Source organism: Cynocephalus volans, chromosome 10 (genome assembly GCF_027409185.1).
Source record: "Cynocephalus volans isolate mCynVol1 chromosome 10, mCynVol1.pri, whole genome shotgun sequence".
In the NCBI taxonomy this organism is placed as follows: domain Eukaryota; kingdom Metazoa; phylum Chordata; class Mammalia; order Dermoptera; family Cynocephalidae; genus Cynocephalus; species Cynocephalus volans.
In genome coordinates, this window is record NC_084469.1 from 95033877 (window position 1) to 95057031 (window position 23155).

Below are 23155 nucleotides of genomic sequence, written 5' to 3' on the forward strand. Positions count from 1 at the left end.
TTGTGGTAAATACAGTTTATTTCCCCAAATCCCACAGGGGAAGGTGTGAGGTGGCCAGAGCCAGGTGGGGTTCAGCGCTCACAGGCCTGGCTGGGGAGGGGGCTGTGGAGTCTGTCCCCATGCCCCTCCCACAGGAGTCAGGCTGGGTATGCAGGAAGATGGTCTCAGTATACCACCTCGTACACAGTGGCCTTCTTGTCCCCTGAGCCTGTCACAATGTATTTGTTATTCCTGGAGATGTCACAGCTCAGGACCGAGGATGATTCCTTGGACTGCCAATGGGGAGGAGGAGACGCAGAAAAAAGGGAGAGGCTACATGAGGCCCAGCTCACCAACCTGTGCCCAGGGAGGAGGGTGTGGCCAAGGCTGGGACAGAGCCAGGCTTTCCTGGGGGCTGTGGGGCAGGGGGAAGACGGTGGCGTGTTTTCTAGATGTAGGTATTTCCCAGCTAAACCTTTCGAGACAGGTGATCTGGCAAGAGCAGGGCCTCCATTCCCTGCACACCAAGAGATGGAACTGAAGTGCTGCCCTTGCCCAGGAAGCTCAGAGAGGGTGTGCACCTGGCTAAAGGTCACACAGCGCAGGTGACAGCCAAGGCTCACAGCACGATGGACTAAGGGGTGTCAACCTTTGTAAAGAGCCTGACAGTAAATACTTGAGGCTTTGCCTGAAGTCAAAATAAAGTCTGTCACATATTCTATCCGTTATTTTTCACAACTCTTTAAAAATGGAAAAACTCCATGTCCACGAGGGTGGCTATAACAAGAAACACAGACGATAACAAGCCTTGGTGATAATGTGCAGAATTTTTAAACCTTATTCACTGATGGTGGGAATGGAAAATTTGGGGAAAAAATAGGGTTATCAGAGAATTGCAGTTTTTTTTTCATCTTAACCATGGTAAGTGCATAGCTCAGCGGCGTTAAGCACATTCACATGGCTGTGCAGCCATCACCACCATCATCTCCAGGACTTTCTCATCTTCCCAACTGAAACTGTCCCCATTAAAGATGGAAAAAAAAAAAAAATGATTTTAAGATGGTACATTTTATGTATGTATTTACCACAACTAAAATTAAAAAACCATGGACTGTGGGTAGATGTGGCCCTAGGGTTTTGCCAAGCCCTGCTTTGGTAGTTGGGTGGTCGGGAGGCTGCAAGACCCTGGGGAGGGGTCAGGGCAGCAAGTGGGTGGCCCCAAGGGACAGGAGCGGGGACGTTCCCTTTAACCACAGTGCAGCGACCTTGGTGCACCTGGGCGCACGACGTCCTGCCATGTACCTGGAAAATGCTGGCTCCGTAGGGCGTCCTCCAGGCATTCAGCAGGTTGTCTTTCCCGGTGCTCACGAACCACCGCCCTAGGAAGGAGAGCAGCGGAAGTTCCAGGAGGGAGGCCCTCAAGACAGTCCAGGGCTGCGGGGGACGCGGTAGGGGCCGGGGCTCGACTCTCCCTTTCTGAGCATCTCACTCCCATTTAGGGAGCGGGAAGCTCCTTAGGGTCGCTGGATCTCAATCCTTCCGCCCATTTTCCAGATGGCAAAGTCAAGCCTCTAAAGAGCTCCACCTGTCCCTCAAGAAGGGGCAGCCTCAGGACAAGGTTGCCGTAGAAAATACAGCACACCCAGCGAAACCTGAATCTCATAAAACCCACAAATAGGGCTGGCTGGTTAGTTCAGCTGGTTAGAGCACTGCTTTGTAACATCAAGGTCAAGGGTTTGAATCCCCGTCCCGGACAGCAGCCAAAAAATTTTTAAAAGGAAAAACCACAAATAATTTTTAGTACAGGTGTGTCTCATGAATTTCGCTATTTGCTTTTTAATATGTTTATTCTGTGCAATAGGTGGGATATACTTGCACTAACAAATTACTTGCTTTTTCACGTAAGGATGTCCCAGCAATTATCTGGGACATACTTGTGTAACAAATTATCTGCTTTTTACTATGAGTATGTCCCACACAGTGTTGGCCGGTTAGCTCAGTCAGTTACAGCACTACATTGTGACACCAAAGTCAAGGGTTCGGATCCCCTGTACCAGCCAGCTGCCAAAAACAAAGAAACAAAGAGGTCCAGCCAGTTAGCTCGGTTGGTTAGAGGGCAGCCTTGTCACACCACGCAATGTCCGGGATATGCATGTACTAACAAATGATTTACTGTTTACCTAAGATCCAAACATAACTGGGCATCCTGGTTTTTGTTGATTTTTGGGGGGCTAGGCCTGCCCGGTACCCTGGAGTCCCACCCCACCTTGGAGAAGACGCACCGCAGGAGGCAAACTTCAGGGACAGCACGCAGCTCTCGTGCAGGTGCAGCTGGTACTTCTCCGGCTTGCGGACGTGCAAAATCTCCACATTGCTGCTTTCCATGCCCACAGCCAGCCAGTCCTGGTTGGGGCAGTGGCCCAGGGAGAAAATCTGGGGGGAAAGACAGAAGCAATGGGATCAAAGAGTCCTTTGGATGTTGGGGGATGTCCCACGTCAGCCTCCAGAGACAGGCAGCCGGTCCAGCGCCCAGGACGCAGCAGGCAAGGGCATGTGGATTTGTTAATATTAATCAGAATTACACAGGACCCCCCGCAGCACACCCATTATCTGGCCTGAGCGCATCTCCACGCTGGGAGGGAGGTTGGAGGAGGAGGCCATGACAAGCGAGTGGTGGAAACTGAGGCAGTGTCTGCTCAAGGTCAGGCAAGTCTGTCAAAGGCCAGGCCTGGGAGCCCAGCTTGGAATGGTCCCCACTTGCCAACACTTCCTTTTGCTTAGATTTTTTTTTTTTTTTTTTAACGTTTTATTTGGGAAAAGTGCTTTTATAATGGGCAGCTGCAAAATATAGAGACCTCTGCAACAATTACTTGTTTCTGCTTAAAGTGAAAGAATGGGTGGAATCCCAGGCATCAAAGCAGCAGATGAACAAATCAGGAGTGTCTCCGAGTTGTTTTCAGGAAACAGAGCAACAAAATTCAAAGGTAAAATTTTGGATCAAAAAATTCTTCTAACAACCGAACTTCAGCTTCTCTCGTGGATTGCAACCCCCTCCATCCCCTTTAGTGGACATGTGTGACTGATTACTGCAAAAGTTTGGTTAGATTTGAAAGGATGTGGTGTCCTTGTCATTCTGTGCCCCACCCATCCTAGGCACAGAGAGGAATTAGACCCTGTTCCACCCTAAACCTCTCGAAGTCTTACTAACAAATAAGACATGTACAGAAATAATCCCAAGTTTACGGAGGAGAGAAGACTGGAAGGTTTCAAATGCTCTTTCCTGGCCATATACAAGTGTTGCTGTATAAACACGGGGTGGGAACACCCAGTGGGACGGGAGATATTCACTATGGGATCCCCAGAAATGTACACAGCTCACCTAAGCCTCAGGGTCACAGGACGGACAGCTACGTCCACCCGCACTCCTGATTTCCCTATCAAAGAAGTCCTCAAGCTACGGAGAAAAGCAGGATAAAAAACGAGCTTGGGGGGGCCGGCCCGTGGCTCACTCGGGAGAGTGCGGTGCTGATGACACCAAGGCCACGGGTTCAGATCCCTATATAGGGATGGCCGGTTGGAGCGTGGTGCTGCCAACACCAAGTCAAGCGTTAAGATCCCCTTACCGGTCATCTTTTTAAAAAAATAAAAAATAAAAAAAATAAAAAGAGCTTGGGAGCCAGTTCTTCACAGGTTTCAAGGGGGTGGGAGGTGCAAATTGGAGATGGGTTTTGAAGGATGAGTAGGAGTTCACCACCTGGAGAGAGGGAAAGGTATTTCAGCCAGAAGGAACAGAGGTACAGAGGTCTCAAGGCGTCCCAGGGCACAGTGTGTGAGATGAACGCATGGAAACTCTGAATGACAGGCCGAGGCACTTGCACCCTGCCCCCAAAGCAGTGAGAGGCTGAATCTGAGTTCATGGTCCCTGAAGACCAGCCCTGAGGAGACCCCTGCTTTGTCCAGCCCCTTCACCACGTCCTTCAGCCTGGACTCCCACAGTGCCCTCAACAGAGATATCTCCAGGCCCAGCTCCTACGTCAGCCTCCACCTGTCCCCCACAAGTCAGCAGCTCCCCCAAGGAGAGTCCTCAGTGGGGAGTGGGGGGGGAGTCAGGAGCTGTCAATAGAGTCCAGAGGTTAAGGACTGGGAGAAGAAACCAGCTACACAAGGAAAGACAAAGAAATGGAATGGCCGGACAAGAGCTGTGGGAAGATGATCTGAGGGTCTTAGTGGCCCCACAGCTTAACAGGAATCAGATCTTTTGCGTTTCCCTGCATCTTTGGAGAATTAACGAGGAAGGCCGGCGGATTTGTCTAGAAAGATGGACACAAATAGCAGATATCAGTCCTGTCCTGCATCAGGAAGTGGGTGCCTCTGGACAGAGGAAGGGATGTTGGATTCCTGGAGCTTCCATCCCCCTCCCAGCAGACCCTGAGCAGCACCTGGGAACTGAAGTCATGCTGCTGCAGCTGGCGGCCCTCCCGCAGGTCCCAGCAGCGCACAGTGTTGTCCAGGCCCCCAGTCCAGAGCCGGGTGCCGTAATCGGATATGTCGATGCAGCTGGCACCGTCCGTGTGGCCCTGGAACTGCCTAGAGAGAGAAGGGCCCACACGTCCATCCCGGAGTTGGGGCTGCTCCAGCATCCTCCCAGGCCACTCCTCCACCCCCACTGCACAGAAGGCGGGCAGAGGCTTGCCCAAGGTCACAGGGCACCCACCACCCACCTGACCATGGTCTGGTTCTGCAGGTCCCAGACCACAATGTTGCCATCGCTACAGCAGGAAAAGCAGACCTTGGCGTCAGGGCTGACCGCCAGCGCGTAGCAGGCAGGGGCAGAGGAGGTCAGCTCGGCCTTGATGCGTGGGGTGGGTGCTGCCAGGTCCCAAATGGACAAGGTGCTGGCCTCGCCACCCACGATCAGACTCCGGCCATCGGGCAGCAGCTTGCAGGAGCGAATGTAGTTGTCCCGGTTCTGAGGCCAGGAGGCAAGCGAGGGCTGTGGTTGGTTCTGGGCCACACATCTCCAGGACCCCAGCCCAATGTCAGGTCTCCCAAGCCCAAAGTAGCCCCACCCCCGACTAGCTTGCAAGCCCTGCCCTGGTTTTATTTTAAGTCCTACCCCTTTAGCCTATAAGCCCTTCCCCAGCCCTACCATAAGCTACATCCTTTTGACGTGCAAGCTCCACCCTTTGCCCTATAAACCCCACTCTCAGTTGGCCTGCAAGTCCTATCCCTGGTTGACCTGCAAGCCCCGCCCTGGTTTCACAGTAAGCCCCACCCCCTTTGGCCTGCACTCCCTGCCCCTGGCCAGGAAGCCCCGCCCCTTTAGCGTATAGGCCCCACCCCGTTCTACTGTAAGCCACACCCCTTGGCCCTGCAGGCCCCGCCCCACCCTCACCAGGCAGTCCAGCTGGGCCACAGGCGTCTTGGCGCCGGGCTGGCCCACGTCCCACACCTTCACACAGCCTTTGCCGCCCGTGTACACGTGCTGTGTGGAGCCACTGATGGTGACCGCACAGACCACCTCCCCGTGTGCCAGCGTGTGCAGCTGCCGGGCATGTCGTGGGATACCCGCGCCCACCAGCGCGTCCGAAGGAAAGGGGACCGGCTGCATCTGCCCGTCTGCAGACACGTGGAAGGAGTAGGCCCTGCACGGGAGGTGGGGGCTTGACCCGGCCCTCGGGGGTTGGCCCTTCCGCACCCTCACCTCGGAGGGCAGGGAGGCACCTCGGTCCTGCCTGTGCCCTCTGATGCGTTTAGGAAAAGGTGACCACGTGGCCACAGGTGATGTGGGGTGGTCAGCGCATGGTACAAGGCATCTGGGTCGTGGCCTGGTGCACGGTAAGCAGGCACTTAAATGCTTGTCGAGAGCTCCAGAGCTTCTAGAGAGGGCTGCCCAATCCTACCCCGGCCACATGCGGCCAGTTACACTTAAATGAACTGAAATTAAATACACTTAAAATGTTCAGCTCCTCAGTTGCACTGGCCACATTTCAGGTGCTCAAAAGCCACAAGGGGCTGGTGGCAACCAGATCGAACAGCAGTAGGTCTAGAACATTCCCATCACTGCAGAAAATTCTATTGATACTTGGGGCCAGATCCTTCTCTGTGGTGGAGCTGTCCGTCCTGGGCACTGCAGGGTGTGAGCAGCGTCCCCGGCCTCCACCCACTCCACAGCAGGGCACCCCTTCTCCAGCTGTGTCATCCAAAAATGTCTCCAGACATCGCCTGGAGACATATCCCCTGCGGGTGGGGGGGAGCAAAATCTACCCCCGTTGAGAACCTGTTGGTCTAGACTTTGCTCTTTAGGTCACTTTTTCCTCCAGGCTCCCCTGGGAACGCCAGTGGCCTAACAGAAGAGACTTTCTGGATCTGGAAGGGCACAGGGAAACCCCAGCCTCCACCCCACACAATGTAAGCACCTCAAAGGAGCAGCAGACTGGGCCGGGGCCCCAGGCAGGGAGCCCCATTCTGGTACTCACGGCTTTCCCCCAGGGATGCTGGGCAGGGAGGAAGAGAGGGATGACCCTCGGAGGTGTGGGTGTGACTCAAATGCCATCTGCCAAAACGTCAGAGAGGGGGTCACAGGGCAGAGGACTCCAGTCCACCTCTGTCCTCTCCCATGTTCACCTGCCGTGTGCCCCTCTCTGTGTACCAGAGGACTCTCCATCTGTTTATCAGCCCATCCCCAAGGAGGCAGAGATGCTTCTTCTCTACCCATACTGCAGATGGGAGAACTGAGGTTTTCACTTGAGTGATCCCCAAAATCTCTGTCCAGGGAATCCTACAATCCCAGGGTTGGTAGGATCCTGAAAAGTCATCTGCCCAGTGCTCAGACTCATTCTAAAACAGGCGTCTACAAGTTATAGCCACCGGGACGAATCCAGCCCACTGCCTGTTTTTATAAATAACCTCCCAGGGCCCGGAGGCCCACTTAAAATACAGCTTAATTACAGCTGCTTTCTCCATAGTCACAGACGCTGATTTGTATGAAGGTGGTGGGGCCACTGCGACCCTCAGATCGTCTTCCACACACACTTGTCCTCCCTTTCCCCCATCCACTTGTCTCTCCTTGTATAGTTGGTTTCTCCTCCTGGCCCCCAGTCCCTTGTCCCTGTGGACACTTCCCAGGGCCCACACCCTGAGGACTCACCATGGGCGAGCGTCCATACACCATAGAGCTGCTGACCTGGGGGGACAGGTGGAGGCTGACATAGGAGCTGGGCACGGAGAGGTCTCCATTGAGGGCACTGTGGGAGCCCAGACTGAAGGACGTGGTGAAGGGACTGGACAGAGTCAGGGGGCTCCTCAGGGCTAAACAAGAAGAGTCAAGGACAGGGCTTCAGACGCCCTCCCAGATCCTGCCTCCCACTGCCTTGGGAGCTCCCCAGCCTCTCACTCAGTTTCCATGCTCTGGTTCCACATTGGCCACACCCTGGGACACCTTCAGACCTCCACACACATTGTTCCTCGGGCCAACATGCCTTTCCCTTTCCTTTAATTGGTGAACTCCTACTCGTCCTTCAAAACCCAGACCCAGTGCCCATCGACATCTCAGGAACATCCCTGAGCCTCCCCACCCCCAACCTCCAGCCTTGCCCACCTTGGGTCCTCCTTCTACCCCAGCCCTGATCACACAAGGCTGGGAGTTTTGGGGTCTGGATCCCTTCCCTCACAATCTAGAAACTCCTTGAGGGCACGCTTCAAGGCCGAGTTCTTTTGGGGGGCCCAGAACCAGCACAGGGCCTGGCCACAGACAGAAAACATGAACACTGTCACCCCCCAGATTACTAATGGGGAATCTGACTCTCAGAGAGGTTGGGTTCAGCAGGGCAGTGCCCAAGACTGGCCTGAAACCCAGGTCTGCCTGACTCCAAAGCTTGTCTTTCCAGTGTACTGGGCTGAAGCCCCCAAGTAAGTCACTTCCACTCTCTGGGCCTCAGTTTCCCTACCTGTCAAGCAGAGACAATGATGCCCAGAGCGAGACAGTGTCATGAAAAGGGCCAAAGCTATGAAGGTCAGGGCTGGAATCCAAACCTCCTGCCTCCCCAAACCCTACCATTTCCTAGAAACCCCTGGAGAGGCCCACTCTGGCAGGCACCAGATGCAGGGTACTCACCGATACTATCCGTGGCAGGCGCTGGCTTGGCCGTGAGCTGGCAGAGGTGAGTGGCCGAGCTGGGCCCAGGGGTGGACGCGTCCTGTGGCGGGGAGGAGTCGCAGGACTTGGAGGCAGGAGTGCTGGTGGGAAGGTCGTTCTGCGGAGAAAGGGCAGGACTGAACGCCACCAGCACCTGGCGCTTTGCAGCCCCAGGATCTGGTGAGAAACTGGATGGGGGCAGGAGCGGGACACCTGAGACAGGTGGGCACACAGGAGGTGCTTGCAGGTGTGCAGTATGCACGTGCCGGGGGGGTGGGCCCCACCGCCGGTCACCTGAGCAAGGGGACATGTGTGTCCGCACACATGGGGATGCCAGGCAGGGTGCGAGCGCAGGGTCTGTGCACAGGGCAGAACCGACACACACCTCCCTTATGGGAGCTGAGCGCGTGCCCGATATAGTGCATAGTGCCGATAGGAATGGGGCTGGCCGGTGAGCTCAGCTGGTTAGAGTGTGGTGCTGACAACACCGAGGTCCAGGGTTCGAGCCCTGGACCAGCCAGCCGCCAAAAAAAAGAAGAAACTGTCAAGATCCTTGGGGGACAACGTACTGGAAACTCTGGGATGGGCTCACGCAGCAGGAGACCCCACAGCGAAGGGCCGAGCGCCTTGTGGAATCCTCCTTGTCCCCATGGGGAGGTGGGTGTCCCTCCCCAAAGGGAGACTCGAGGAAAGGGGCAGCCAGACCCCCACCTGGGAGCACGCTATTAGCTCGGCTTTACGTTCTCACCTCCTCTGCCTTTCGGGGAACTTTGCCTCCTCCTCTGGTGTCTGTCTCTCTTCCCATCGTGTAGTCACACAAACTGTGACAGCCACGCACACACACCCACAGGAAGGAGCAGAAGGGACAGCCGTGCGGTCAGGGAGGACTCGGGGCGGGAGGCTTCTCCAGCAGAACGGAGCTGCCCCATCCCCCCTGAAGGTCTCCCTGGAGTGGGAGGAGGGCACTGAAGACGGGAGGGGAGCCCCAACCTTCCGCGGTTGCCATAACAACCAGCTGGGAGGGGAGGCCTAGAAACCGACATAATCTTCCCGGGTAAGTGCAGGGCAGGGGTCTGGGGAAGATTTGGGGAGGGAGGTAACCGCACATGGAGCTGAAATGCAAATGCCCAGGGGGTACTTTTAGATGGTCTGTACACTTGGCACGAAAGGGCGGGAGATGCAATGGGAAAGTTGCTCCTATATTATCTTTCCTTTCCGGGACAACATCTCAGGTTGGAGCTGGTGAGTCTCTCAGCGCCTCTGGAAGGCCCTAACACTTGCAGGCCTGGCATCCAGCCTGCGAGTCCCCAATTCTGTAGCTTGGCTTTTCACCGTGTTTATTTCCTTAGGATGTCCTTATGTATTGCAAGCATACGTGGTTTCCATATAAGGTAGTGAGTTGCCTTTTAATATTTATGTACAAAGTATATTTACAAAATTGCCTTTTATTTATTTTTTGGTGGCTGGCTGGTATGGGGATTCGAACCCTGGACCTTGGTGCTATCACACAGTGCTCCAACCAGCTGAGCTGACTGGCTAGCCCCATCTTTTAGTATTTTTTTTAAGTTCAACAAAGTGAGTCGTTGACGTAGGAAAAACTAACCAGCAAAGAAAATGACGAGGAAATGGTGGAAAACACACCTGCCTGATTTCTTATCGCTCCATGTCTAATGTGGTAGCGTCTGTTTCTAGCCCCCCCAGATGAATAATGTGAGTTTCAAGTCCCTCCTCTACTCCTTACCAGGATGAGTTCCTTGGCTCTGGGGAGCGGTGAGCCAAGGCTGGAGGCCAAGGAGGCTGGACTATCCACATGGTCCCGACGGGCAGGGACGCAGATGGGCCCCTTTCCACAGGGAGTGGTAGCTGGGCTGGGGGGCTCTGAGGGTTGGTCCTGGGTTCAAGGAGGTGACATTGGGTGGGGATGAAGTGAGAGGGGAAGGAGGGCCCCTCTCTATACTCCTCCCGATTCCCACCCCAACCTCTGGACGGGGCACCTACGATCCCCCCTTTGGAGGAAAAGGAAACGCCAGGTGCCTCAGTTTACTCATCTGTAAAATGGGCTTAATAAGATCTACTCCATAAGCACACATAGCGACGATGATAGAAAGGCTTGGTTTTGGGCTGGCCGGTTAGCGCACAGCCTTATCGCACACAGGTCAGGGGTTCAGATCCCTTTACCAGCCAGCCCATTTAAAAAGAAGGGCTCGGTTTTGTTTCTCCATTGGGCAGATGGGGAAAAGTGAGGCCAGAGACAGGGGAGTCGCTTCTGCCCCTTTTCAGGTTCTCTGGGCCTAAGTTTTCCCACCTGTGCTATGGAGAGGAGGGTGGCTGGAAGTGTCCCAGTGTCCCCCACTTCCTGGCCCCACAGTGTCCCCATCCCAGCCATCTCGCAGAGAAGAGACCAGGATCCCCATTTCTTCTGGGCCTCCCCTTCCAGAAAACCCACCACTTGCTCCAGGCCCAGAGGGAGTGGAGGCTGGACCCCCGGACTCACCTCGTCCACCACCAGATTGTAGTCACTCTTGTCCTCCTCACTGTCCTGGGGGGAGACGGGGAGAGAGCCCATCCTGGGCATGCCCCTGCCTCCACGCCCCCTGACACACTAGGGAGGGGAAGCAGGGCCTCGGGTTTGATTAAGATTCTCAAAGTCCAGCAGCCCATTTGCTGGGTTTGGAAGGGAGGCTGCAGGTGCCTGGTCCAGGGGAGGACCCGGGAGAGCTGGTGGGTCCCTCGTGGAGAGGGGCGAAGGTGACGGAACTGAGTGTCCCTGAGCGACTCCCAGACCTCTCCGGGCCTCAGTTTACTCCCCTGTATGATGGGAGGGCCAGAGACCAGGAGGCAGCCTCACCTCCTTCTGCACTCTCGCCCCACTAAGTCGATCAATCTCTCAGGCCTGTCTGGCTCACCCATCTGTCTGCCCACCCCGCCCCCCATCCCACAGTTCCAGCTCAAACCTCATCCCCTCCCGCCCTTTCCTTGGGCTCCTGGCCTCCAGCCTTGCCCCTTCCAGGTACCCCTTCGAGCTGTCCCCAGAGAGGTTTTCCTAAGACTTATCCGCACCTCTGCTCTACATCTTTCTATGGCTCCCTATTGCCCTGGAGAGGAAGACCAAGTTCCAGCTCCATTCACTGATGCAGACAACAGTATCCTGGGGACCCCAGCGGGGCGGGGGGTGAGTGGGATGGAATATTGACACATTGGGCTGCCCTCAGGGACCCTCTAGTTTGGCTGGAATCCAAGGGAAGACCAAAAATTGCAGCCTCGGGCCGGCCCGTGGCTCACTTGGGAGAGTGTGGTGCTGATGACACCAAGGCCACGGGTTCGGATCCTATATAGGGATGGCGGGTGAGCTCACTGGCTGAGCGTGGTGCTGACAACACCAAGTCAAGGGTTAAGATCCCCTTACCGGTTATCTTTGGGAAAAAAAAAAAAAATTGCAGCCTGGAAGCCAAATGTGCCCAGCAGGTGGGCTTTCTTTAACCCCTACCCCCTGACCAGTTTTCTTTAAATGAAAATTAGATGCCGCCATTTACAAAACAGGCTGTTCTGTAGAAGGAAAGATTTAAAGCTTCTCTGAGAAACAGCAAGATCGGCCAACATTAAGCCTGCCAGTCAGCTGGGACCAGGTTGCAGCTGCCCCTGTAGATGGGACGAGGGCCCCCACTTTGACGCTGGCCCCTGGGGTGCTACAGTTTGAAACTACAGGTGTGCAGCAATCTTGTAAAGAAAGGAGGTCCCAGCCCTCTGGGAGGAGGTCAGGGAAGGCTTCCTGCAGGAGACAGCATTTAGTGCCTTGACAGAGGAACTGTTTTCTGAGAGGCAGGGCGAGGAGGACTCTAGAAGGAGGAAATAGCCGGAGCAAGAGCCAGACAGTGGGGAACTGGCTGCATGGTCGGGAGGCTACTGACACTTAGAGCCAGCAGAGTTAAGCCCGGCACCACAGTGCTGATCGGACAGTGTTCCATGAGCAATAGGGAGCTAGGGAAGGCTCTGGAGGGAGAGAGTCATGGACAGAGCTGGGCCCTGGAAGGCTCCGAGAGGCCAGGCTGGGGGCCTGTCTGGGCCATGTCTGCCCACCCCTGCCCTCCGCCTGCCCCCCACTCACATAAGGTCCTGAAAGATCCTTGTCCTCTGCTCTCTGCTTCCCGTTGCCTCCTGGGCCACTCGGTCGTTCCTCTTCCACCAGACTTTCTGGGGGCGAAGGCGACGCGCTCTGCAGAGAGACAGGGACCAGGTGAGAGGAAGCATCAGGGCCCTGGGCTCCCAGGCTGCGTTTTGGTCCAGACAAGACGGAGGGTCCCCACCGCTGTGATTAGGGTCTGTACCTCAAGCGTCCCATCTGGAAAATGGGACCTTCCAAGGGCAGACTTGATGCTAAGTTCTTGACCTCACAGCAAGCTCCTAGGGGAGTGATGCTTAATTCCATTGTACAGACAGGGAAACTGAGACTCACGGAAAGTCAGGGCTGCTCAGCAAGTCAGAGATAGGCCTAGAAACCAGCCCACCAGACACCAGTGGCACAGCCCTTGAGGGTAGGAGATAGGCAGGGACCCCAAGGCAGGGCCAGGACAAAGTCTGGCTGGACTGGCCTGAGTCACACACCTGAGGTCAGCCCATCTGTGTGACCCTCAGGCAGCCTTTTACCTTCTCGGGGCCTCAGTTTCCCCATCTGTACAAGAGTGCTCTCCAAGAAATGATTTTTCAAAGATTTCAGTTGTGGAACCCTTTCTTCAAGTGAGATCCAATCTCCAAGGCTATTTTACCAAGCAGGTAAGAGATCAAGCCTGGAGAGCTAGCTAAATGTACGCAAAGGCCACCACACGAGGACTGAAAGCCCCATGCAGCAAGGCGGGCAGTGAGGAGGTAAAGCGTGCACAACCTCGGAATGGAAACCCACGTGGCCGTGTAAAAAGAAAGCAGAGACGTGATGACGTGGAAGGGTGCCCCCAATATATGGTCGACGTGAAAAAAGCAGGCTGCAAAATCGTATGAAGAGATGCAGATAAGAGTTTGCCTAGGCTCAAGTCCCAGCTTGGTTTCTCACTTGCTGTGTGACTTTGGGCATGTCCCTAAACCTCTCTGTGTGTCTCAGTTTCCTCACCTGTAAAATGGGGATAATTATAGTACCTACCTCCTAGGGTGGTCGCAAAGATACAATGAGATATGGAATGCTTAGGACAGTGCCCCATGTACAGTAAGTGCTAAACATGAACTCTAGAGTAATAATCCCATTTTTGTACAAATAAATATAGAAATGCATATTATACAGCAGGGTTTTTCCACCTTGGCACTGTGGACACCGGGGCTGGGGCACTCTCTGGGGTGGGGCCATCCTGGGCACTGCAGGTCCTGAGCAGTGTCCCTGGCCTCCACCCATTCCATGCCAGGAGCACCCCGTCGTGACAACCAAAAATGTGCCCAGACATTGCCCGGTGTCCCCTGGGGGGCATGACTGCATATTTTAGAACTTCTGTTTTTTCTTTCTTTGATCTCCAGGGATTACTTTCTCCCAGTGCATTACTCCGTATGTGCACATGTGTGTAACATGCATTTCACAAGGAAGAGACCAGGAAGGAGACGCTCCAAATTGACAACAGGGGTCATCTTAGGAGAGACTAGGATGGGGGGGGGTGGTGAGTACCAGGAAAAAGGGCAAGGAAATGTAGGAGGAAGTCAAATAGCATCCCCCAAAACTTCATGTACACCGGGAACCGCAGGATGGGACCTTATTTATTTATTTATTTATTTATTTAATTTTTTTTTTTTTTTAAAGATGACCAGTAAGGGGATCTCACCCCTTGGCTTGGTGTTGTCTGCACCAAGCTCAGCCAGTGAGCTAACTGGCCATCCCTATATAGGATCCGAACCTGTGGCCTTGGTTGTTATCAGCACCACACTCTCCCGAGTGAGCCACGGGCCGGCCTCTCCCAAACTATTAGAGAATGCATTTCTGTTGTTTTAAACTCAGCTTACCTTAATTTGCTATAGCAGCAACAAGAAACGAATGTAGTCCCTTTTCTATGTCATATCCATTCTATTCTCTGTATTGGAATTTGTTACTGCTAGCACGTACTTCAAAAAGTTCATGCAAGGCCCGGCCCGTGGCTCACTCGGGAGAGCTGATAACACCAAGGCCGCGGGTTCGGATCCCTGTATAGGGATGGCCGGTTAGCTCACTTGGCAGAGCGTGGTGCTGACAACACCAAGTCAAGGCTTAAGATCCCCTTACCGGTCATCTTAAAAAAAAAAAAAAAAGTTCATGCAAAAATGGAATTAAAAGATAATATGCTGAGCTGGCCAGTTAGCTCAGTTGGTTATAGCGAGGTGCCAATAAGACCACCGTCCAGGGTTCGATCCCTGTACTGGCCAGCAAAAAAAAAAAGATAATACAAATCTTTCTATGAACTTTTTGAGGACCCCTAATATTATATTTTACTTTATTTTACTTATTTTTAAGCCAGTCAAATTTAGCAGCGGGGGTTTCTACACTAACTTTCGTGACACTAATGTTAATAAGTTCTGATAACCCACAACCATCAGACCAGCCTTATGTTATATTTTAAAAACAAACATGGCAAGTTAGCAACTGGCAGCATTTGTCAAAGCACATAGTCTTTTTTCTTTTTCTTTTTCTGGTGGCTGGCCCGTACAGTGATCCAAACCTTAGACCTTGATGTTACAAGGCTGTGCTCTAACCAACTGAACTAACTGGCCAGACCCAAGCATGTAATCTTTGCCTCGGAAACTGCATTTCTAGCATCGTATCCTATGGACATGCTATCCTCAGACTTAGAGATGTTCCTACAAAGATGTCCACCGCAGCGTTGCTTATCTGGGTGAAAAAGTGCATGATGACCCAGATTGGCCCATCTGAAATGGTCTCCAACACCTATGATGCTTCGTGGAAGGAACAGCTGTGCTACAGCCAGCCCTCCAACACCTGTTGTTAAGTGAGCAAGGGACAGAACACTAATATAACCTGCGACTACTGACATTTTTGAAAAGGATACACAGAAACTATTCACAGCCTTTGCACTGGGGGAGGCATTAGGGCCTAGGTGGGAGAGAGACTTCCTTTTCTCTGTTTGGTACCTTTTGAACTGGGTGAGCCCTGCCAGTTTCATTTAGTTGCTTTCTTCATTTTCTGGCACACACTAGAGCACCCACCAGGTAGACACTGGCCACATGTGCTTAAAACCTGCCCAGTGCAAATTAAGATGAGCTGGGTGCACATATTGAAACAACAAACTGTACACCATAAGCATGTACAACAACAAAAATTAATTATTTTAAAAAATGCACTCTAAGGGGCCGGCCCATGGCTCCCTTGGGAGAGCGTGGTGCTGACAACACCAAGTCAAGGGTTAAGATCCTCTTACCGGTCATCTTTAAAAAAAATAAAATAAAGTAAAAAAAATAAAAATAAAAATAAAAATAAATAAAAAATGACATACATGGCTTGCGCTCCGTCTCTGTGAGACGGCTCTCTCGTAGACGGTAATACTGAACGGACGGTGGGTAAATGCATGGAAGGACGGATACCACACTCACGCCTTCATTATTCAATTATGAAAAAAAAAGCTCAAGGTTGAAAAATGTAAATAAATGAAACTCTAGCTTTACGGGCCTCTCCCACACAAAAAGGCTCCAGGCGACACAATTTGAAAATCGGGATTTGGGTCTCGTTCTCAGACGCCATCAGCTCAAAACGACCCGCGAAAGCAAGCCTCGGATGCCCCCTCAACTTACCCTACTCGGGGCTATCTCCGCTGGCAGATTGGGGGTGAGGGAAAGGGAGAGAGAGGAGAGAGGATGAGGGGTTCGTGTGGGTTTCACAGCCCATGGTGCTAGAGCATACAGCGCTCCACTCTAGAAAGCCCTCTTCCCAGCTCAGTCACCCTTATAGTGGATTGTCCCCTTCACCTCCCACCACCCCCCAAAACAGAGAGGGGCAGTGACTTGCCCAAGGACACACAGCCCATTAGTGGCAAAATTGAACCCCACAGCCCTGCAGCCACTCCCACTTAGGGGAGTTTAGTGCTCAGGGCACATCCCCTGGGTCCTGCCAGTCCCTGGTCCCCCATACCCCCCTGCCAATGCCACCCCACGCTGCCCACTCACCTCTGGAGCCCTCAGCCTCCACACCTGTGCGATCCTCCTTGGTGGCCACCGCCAGCTGAGCCTGGGCAGCCAGCGCTCCAGACAGGGCCAGCAACCCCGTGGCACTGCCGCCCACCAGCCCCGCGGGGCGAGGGGTGAGGGGCACAGGGGGGGCATGGTGGGACAGCGGCTGGAGCTGCTGCTGCTAGAGGGGAGGAAGGATGGGCCAGGGGCGGGAGGGGGGCAGGCACCCAGCAGTGCCCCTGGCCCAAGAGGTGGACAGCGGGGACAGGGTTTGAGCAGAGGGCATAGCCCCTGGGGCATCCGGGGTGGCCAGAGCCCAGGCCAGTTGCACGCCTGCTGCCCGCAGCTTTGGCACCTACGGGATGTCAGGGACCTGGGGGTGGGGGAGTCTCCCTAAGGCAGCCCAGGGGCCAGGAAGACTCACCCCAATGAGGCTGTTCAGTTCGCCCACAGTCACCTGCTTGGCCCGCTCCACAGCCTGGAGCACTTGCTGCTGATGCTGGGAGATGGGGACATAGGCAGAGGGTGCTCTGAGCCCCCATCTGCCCTGGCAATGCCCGCTGGAGCCTGACCTGTCCCTTCTCACCCTTGTATCTGCCCCAGCACCTGTCACTTCTATTTGCTTTCTCTCCCTCCCTCTCTCCCTCTGCCTTTCCTTTGTAAACTATGAAATAAACACACGACATATAAGTGCAGTTAAAACTAATCGTTACAAATCAGGGTCTCTCCCCTGTGGCACTATGGACATTCAGGGCTGGAACCTTCTCCGTGGTGGGGCATCCTGGGCGCTGCAAGTGCTGAGCAGCGTCCCTGCCTCCACCCACTCCATGCCAGGAGCACCCCCAGTCGTGACAACCACACATGTCTCCTGGGGCAAAGCTGCCCCCAGTAGAAAACCACTGTTATAAACGAGCACCCAAGTACCAACCACCCAGGCCAAGAAATAGAAATTACCAGCTGCTAGAAGCCCCCTGGGCTCCCCTCATCATAACGCCTTCCTTTCTCCACCTTCATGACAATAATTTCTTGTTTTTCTATATAATTTTACCACCTACGATTGCTTTTCTAAACCTGCTCGGATTTGTCCGTGTTGAACTATTTAGCGGGCTCATTCTCTGTGTTCTCTTTGGCGTCTGGCTTCTTTCACTCAACATAACGTTGCAAGCTTCCTGCATGATGTGGTGGGTGGGCCTATCCTGCTCAGCGTTCAGCGCCATACAATTCTCTGCCAGGATAAAAGCTTCTCTATCTGTGCTGTCCGATAGAGAAGCCATTGGCCACGTGTGGCTACAGAGCACTTGAAACGTGGCCGCTGCAACCAAACTACGGAATGTTTCATTTTATGGTATCTAAATGGATATAAATTAAATTTAATAAATTTAAATATCAGTTAATATAAGTTTAAGTGGCCACACGTGGCTGTGACTACAGTATGGGGTAGCAAGAGTGGTAGCATATTCTTTTTTTTTTTTTGGTGGCTGGCCTGTACGGGGATCTGAGCCCTTGACCTTGATGTTATAATACTGCACTCTAACCAACTGAGCTAACCTGCCAGCCAGAGTTGTAGCATAGTCTACTGCGTGCGCCATAAAGCAACTTGTTTATCCGTGCTCCTGAGGATGGGCCTTTGGGCTGTTCCCACCGAGGTGTCAGGATGCTGATATGAAACTCCTGTACATGGTCACCTGTGTGTGAGTTTGTCTAGGACAGGGGTTGGCAGCCTTTTTCAATAAAGGGCCAGAGAGTAAAAATGTTCTGCCTTTGCAGGCCAGAGGGTCTCTGTCACTACTACTCAACTCTGCCCTTGCAGTGGGAAAGCTGGTATAGACAATATATACACAAATGTGAATGGCTGTGTGCCAATAAAACTTTATTTACAAAAACAAGTGGAGGGCCGGATGTGGCCCTCAGGCTATAGACTACTGATTTGTAGTCTAGAGAATAGAGTTGCTGGGGCAGATATGTGTGCCTTTATTCACTATTTCCATAAGTCCTCTTACCTGCATTTCTTGAAGTTCTTGCCCTTTTCACCCTGGGCCACCTTGTCCCCACCCTTAGCTTCAGATGCCATCTCTACACTCTGCCTCTAGACAGGACCTCTCCTCATCCCAAGCTTCCAGAAACCTCAGACTCAGTGGGGTCCAAACCAAGTTGAGCATCTCCCCTCTGTGTTTGGTCCCCACAGCAGGGAAGGCCCTTCCAATTTACCCTCGTGTCTCTCTAGAGACAGAATACTCCCGAGAGAAACAGGAAGAGCCAGTGCAAAGGTCCTGAGGCTGGAAGGAACTTGGGGCATTCTCACAAGAGCTAACTTTTTTTGTTAAGTTTCAATAAAGTGCTCAAACTATTTACTGCATATCTGTCTTAGTTCCATCTTCTTAAAATTGTTGTGGTCAAAAATTACAAAACAAAATTTACCACTTTAACCATTGTGAAGTCCACAATTCCGTGGCATTAAGCATATTCACATGGCCGTGCAGCCGTCACCACCATCATCTCTAGAACTTTCTCATCTTCCCAACTGAAACTCTGTCCCCATGAAACACTCACTCCCCATCCCCCTCCCCAGCCCCTGGCACCCCCCGTTCTACTTTCTGTCTCTGTGGATCTGACGACTCTAGGGACCTCCTGTGAGTGGAATCACATGACACCTGTCCTTTTGTGTCTGGTGTCTTTCACTGAGCGTGACATAAGGGTCAACTCTTATTGGGCGATGACTAAGCACCTGGCATCACCCTCAGCCCTCTTCTTGCTCCTATTAGCTCATCCAAACTACACGACTGGGGCTGGCCGGTTAGCTCACTCAATTAGAGCCTGGTGCCGATAACACCAAGCTCACAGGTTCGGATCCCTGTACCAGCAAGCTGGCAAAACCCAAATAAATGAATAAATAAACTTCGTGACTGATACAGAAACAGAGGCACAGAGAGATAAGTGTCTTGCCTGAGGCCACACAGCCAGGATTGGGACAGGACTGGGACAGGATGGGGACCCAGGCAGCCTGGTTGCAGGGCTCGAGTGGGTCGGCTCTATGCCTTGTTACTGACCAAGCAGAGAAAAAGCCCCCATCCTCCCTCACGCTCAGCCAACATCTCCCTCCATCCCTGCAGCCCCTGTGCCAGCCAGAATTAAGTGCCTGAGGTGCCACCCAGACCTACTCCCGCTCATCTTCCTCCAGCTCCTCCCGGACCCACTCACCTCCTGGGTCAGGAAGGGAATGATCTGCGCACAGATCCCACTGAGGCGCTTCACGATCTCAGCCTGGCAGGAAGCAATGACACAGGTCTGGAGAAGAATGGAGATCCCAAATCCAGGCCCCCAACTCCCACACATAACAAGCATTTGCAAAGCTGAGGGGGAGAGGGGCTGTGGCCCGCAGGTGCAACAGGGAAACTGAGGCTACAGCCCAGGGTAGCCTGGAGCCCAGAAGACCAGGGCTGAGGTCCTGTGTGTCACAGACACACCGCCCGCCAGACACACACTGGATTCGCAGGCTGCCTCCACACAGACACCCAGCTCAGACACGGATACTTAAAGGTGTCGGGTGAGCATAAAGGAAGGGAGAGGGGCCTCCGCCGAATAGGAGTGCCAGGTTCTAGCCCTGGCTGAGTGTGGACACAGCCTCTCTCTGGGTGTTGTCTGCCATCTGGGCTGATCAGCTTCCCGGGGGTGCCCCAAACAGGCTGAGTAGAGGAGAAGCTGTGTGGATGGGGAAGGGGGCCGTGGTAGGTCACGCCCCACCAGGAGGGCAAAACCAGGCTCCCAGGGCCTGGGCACTACCCCAGGTCCTCCACCCCATAAAGGGATCTACTGCATGCACCCATGGGACCACGCCACTCTCCAGGCAGTCGTGTAAGAATCAGCAGAGCCCAGGAAAGCATGCCAGAGCGGGCACCTCCAGGTACCTGTCACTCCCAGCCTACCGCCGTCTTTTTACCACCCACCTGAGGCTCCGCCCATTGATTCTAACATTCTGTTGGACAGAATCTAAGAGTCCATCAACCTCAGAACCTCGAGACCTCTCTCAACCCTTCAGAAATCATCGGTCAGTCCCAGGACCTCAGGGTTAATCTTGGACCACTGGAATCAATTTCAGAACCTTTGGGTCTATCTCAGAACCTCGAAACCACACTCAGGAGCTTAGGGGAAGCCTCAGAACCTTCTGAGGCATCTCAGCACCTAGGGGTCAATCTTGGAACTTTGAGATCTTTTCAGAACCTTGAGACCACACCCAGAAGCTTGGGGACAGTCTCAGAACATTGTGATGCATCTCAGCACATAAGGGCCAACGTCTATCTCAAGTTTGAGGTCTATTTCAGAAGCTTGGGAAATCTCAGAACTTCGTGTCTCACATCATACCACTGGGGTCAATCTGAGAGGCTTCAGGACAGTCACAAAATCTTCAGGTCAACCTCAGAACCTTACAGCATTGGGCAATCTCAGAACCTTTAGAACAGCCACAGAATCCTGAGGTCTATCTTGGAGTGGTGGAATCAAATTCAGGGCCTTGAGAACAACCTTAGAACCTTCTGGCCAATTCCACGAGGATCAATCTCAGAACATTCAAAATAGCAACAGAATCTCAGGGTCCATCACGAAGCCTCAGACTCTCAAGGCTGAAAGAGACCTCTAAGACTGTCCCTCCAGCTCCTCCTAGGGCAGAAGTCACCTCCATGACTTCCCTGACCTGGCTGCCTAGCCTCTGCTATGAGCCCTCCTCCGTGGGGACACCCGACCCCCGCCCACTGCCCGCCTCTCTACTGGATGGCTCCAACTGCTGGCCAATGTCTCCAAAAGTCCAGAATCGCTTTCCTTTCATGAGGCTGCAATCTGTCCCCCTGTCCCCAGATCGGCCCTCTGGGACCTCCACAGAGAATTAAGGACAAGACCTCTGTTCCTGGGTCTGTTCTGTTCCACAGTGAGCATGCTGGGTCCCACCCACAGCTTCCAGACCGCCCCCTCCACGAACACCGTTATGCCCAACACAGGTACCTGCTTGTGCATTTCGATGTTGAGCCCGTAGGACATCTCATAGTACTGCAGAGGAAACACCGATTGGGAAGACTGGGCATGTCTGGGGTGCCAACGGATGTCCAGCTCTGTGCTGGGTGACGCTCTGGTCTTCCAAGAGCCCCTGATTGGGGGAATCGCAGCAGGACACAGAGCCCCCGCCCCCAGCCCTGTGGGGTCTGAGAAGAGGAGCCCAGAGCAAGAAGCAGGGACTCTGCCTGGAAGGGGCCTCTCTGCTCTCCCCAGATTGGTGGGGCAGGTAGGAGGTGCCCAGAGACCCTGGCCCCTCAGAGATGCCCGCCAGGAGAGGACAAATCCTCGTCTCCCAGTTCTCAACAGCGTGCAATCCCAAACAACCCCACTGACAGATGGGGAAGAGGAGGCTCAGAGACGGGCAGGGACTTACCCTGGAGCAGTGGGGTGAGCCCCAGCCTTTTCGCTCCCAACCAAGCCCTCCTTCTCAGTCCCCCCACCCTGGCACCATCACCCCCTCACCATGACATAATGTCTCTGCATTTCCGTCTTCTCGCTGGCCAGCTTCTCACATTCCAGCTTGAGACTGGGAGAGAGAGGGCATCCCACGCCCCGTGTGGGCCAGTTTCCCAAAGTGACCAGCTGGGTGTCCCCCTCCTCACTTCCTTACACACCTCCCCCGCCTCCCTGGCCCGGTCCCTCCCACCCCTTCCCCAGGCTCCAAATGCCCCAGCACCGACTGTCACCCCTCCCCGCCCCACCCCGTCTCACCCACCTGGGGACCCTCCCCTCGCCCCCTCGGCAGCCCCTCCCCCCCCAGGCCCCGGCCCTGTCCCGGGGCGCCCAGGTGAACTCGGGCGGCCCCTCCAGGTGGGCGCCCCGCCCCCTCACCTGTGGTACTGAGCCTGGAGAAACTGGAATTCCTCTTTGATGCGGTCGCAGATCTCCAGGATCGAGAACTTGAAGGGCTGGCCGGACTGCAGCGGGGTCTGGGGTGTGGGGGCATTGGGGGAACGTCAGGGTCCGAGCTCCCGGGCGCCAGGAGCCCCCTCCCCCGCCGCCCCACTCACCGGGTGCCTGCCCTGGGGGTACATCCTGCCGATCCGAGAAGCCCCCCTCCCGTGCCACCGGGGGGAGGGGGGCGACAGAGCCGGGGGGGGGGGGAGAAGGTGGCGGGGGGGTGTCGCCCGCAAGAAAGGAGGGGCGCGGCACGGCGTGGGGCAGGGGGCCCGGGCGAGCGCGCCGGGGGTCGCGGGGCCGTGCAGGGGGCGCGCTGGGGCCGGGGGCGCGGTGGCCGGTGCAGAAGGTCGGGCGCGCGGCGGACGGGATTCGGCGGCGGCGGCGTTGGCGGCGCGGGCCCCGCGCGGAGCCGCCTCCCTCCGGCGGGGCTCGGCCGGGAGCCGCGGGCAGAGCCGCCTTAAGGTGGCGCCGCCGCCCCCGCCGCGCCCACGGGCCCCCCCCCCCCCCGGTCCTGCGTCCCCCCCCGCGCCCGTCGGGGATCTGGGCCACCACCCCCCGCAGAATCCCCCTGTCCCTTCCCCACCCGCCTCTGACCATTGACCAGTGGGGAAACTGAGGCTTGCCGCCGGTCCCACCAACAGTGTCCCCACCCCCTCCTGGGGAGACGGGAAGCGAAAGCCAGTAAACAAGTCAACAGCTAGTTGTCCTCGGTGGGCAGTCGCTTGGTGGGGAGGGGGGCCAGTGTGGGGTCAGACATGGCTCTTCTGAGCAAGTGACATTGGGCTCGGACTGAAGGGTCAGGAGGAAGCAGCCTTGCCAAGCGCTGGCAGGGAAACCTGGCGTGGACAAACACCCCGACGAGGGACGGGGCTGGGGACAGCCAGGCTCCACCACCTTTGCTCAGGCCGGGCCCTTGCCCTCTGCGGGCCTCAGGATTGTCTTCTGTAAAGTGGCAGGGGTTGGGGCTCTTTT

At 54.7% G+C, this 23155-nt stretch overlaps 1 protein-coding gene across 8 annotated transcripts; it reads right to left on the minus strand.

Annotated features, from left to right (window-relative positions):
- TLE2 (TLE family member 2, transcriptional corepressor) lies at positions 1-22560 on the minus strand. Of its 8 annotated transcripts, none has more exons than XM_063112859.1 (20): positions 22294-22560; positions 22115-22212; positions 21746-21809; positions 21233-21277; positions 19439-19501; positions 16665-16739; positions 16238-16418; positions 15866-15885; positions 12222-12329; positions 10611-10655; positions 9858-10007; positions 8096-8234; positions 7130-7290; positions 6459-6535; positions 5375-5624; positions 4701-4948; positions 4419-4566; positions 2262-2412; positions 1282-1358; positions 1-272 (listed from the first exon to the last, which is right to left on the minus strand). In XM_063112859.1, the coding sequence occupies exons 1-20, from the start codon at positions 22315-22317 to the stop codon at positions 165-167; spliced, it is 2232 nt and encodes a 743-aa protein (XP_062968929.1). In that variant the 5' UTR covers positions 22318-22560; the 3' UTR covers positions 1-164. The 8 variants fall into 8 exon arrangements, with proteins under 8 accessions (XP_062968929.1, XP_062968924.1, XP_062968928.1 ...); XM_063112854.1 differs by having other exon boundaries at positions 10611-10718; XM_063112858.1 differs by having other exon boundaries at positions 16238-16421.
- Between the last annotated feature and the right edge of the window lie 595 nt (positions 22561-23155).

What these genes read in the sequence shown, in the direction of transcription:
- TLE2 (XM_063112853.1), bottom strand. Translation starts at nt 22,317, where the DNA reads ATGTACCCCCAGGGCAGGCACCCG. An exon ending in GCCTGCCACGGATAGTATCG is followed by an intron (nt 7,291 to 8,095) that starts GTGAGTACCCTG and finishes CTTCTTGTTTAG; the next exon opens with CCCTGAGGAGCCCCCTGACT. An exon ending in TGGCCCAGCTGGACTGCCTG is followed by an intron (nt 4,949 to 5,374) that starts GTGAGGGTGGGG and finishes TCCTGGCCTCAG; the next exon opens with AACCGGGACAACTACATTCG.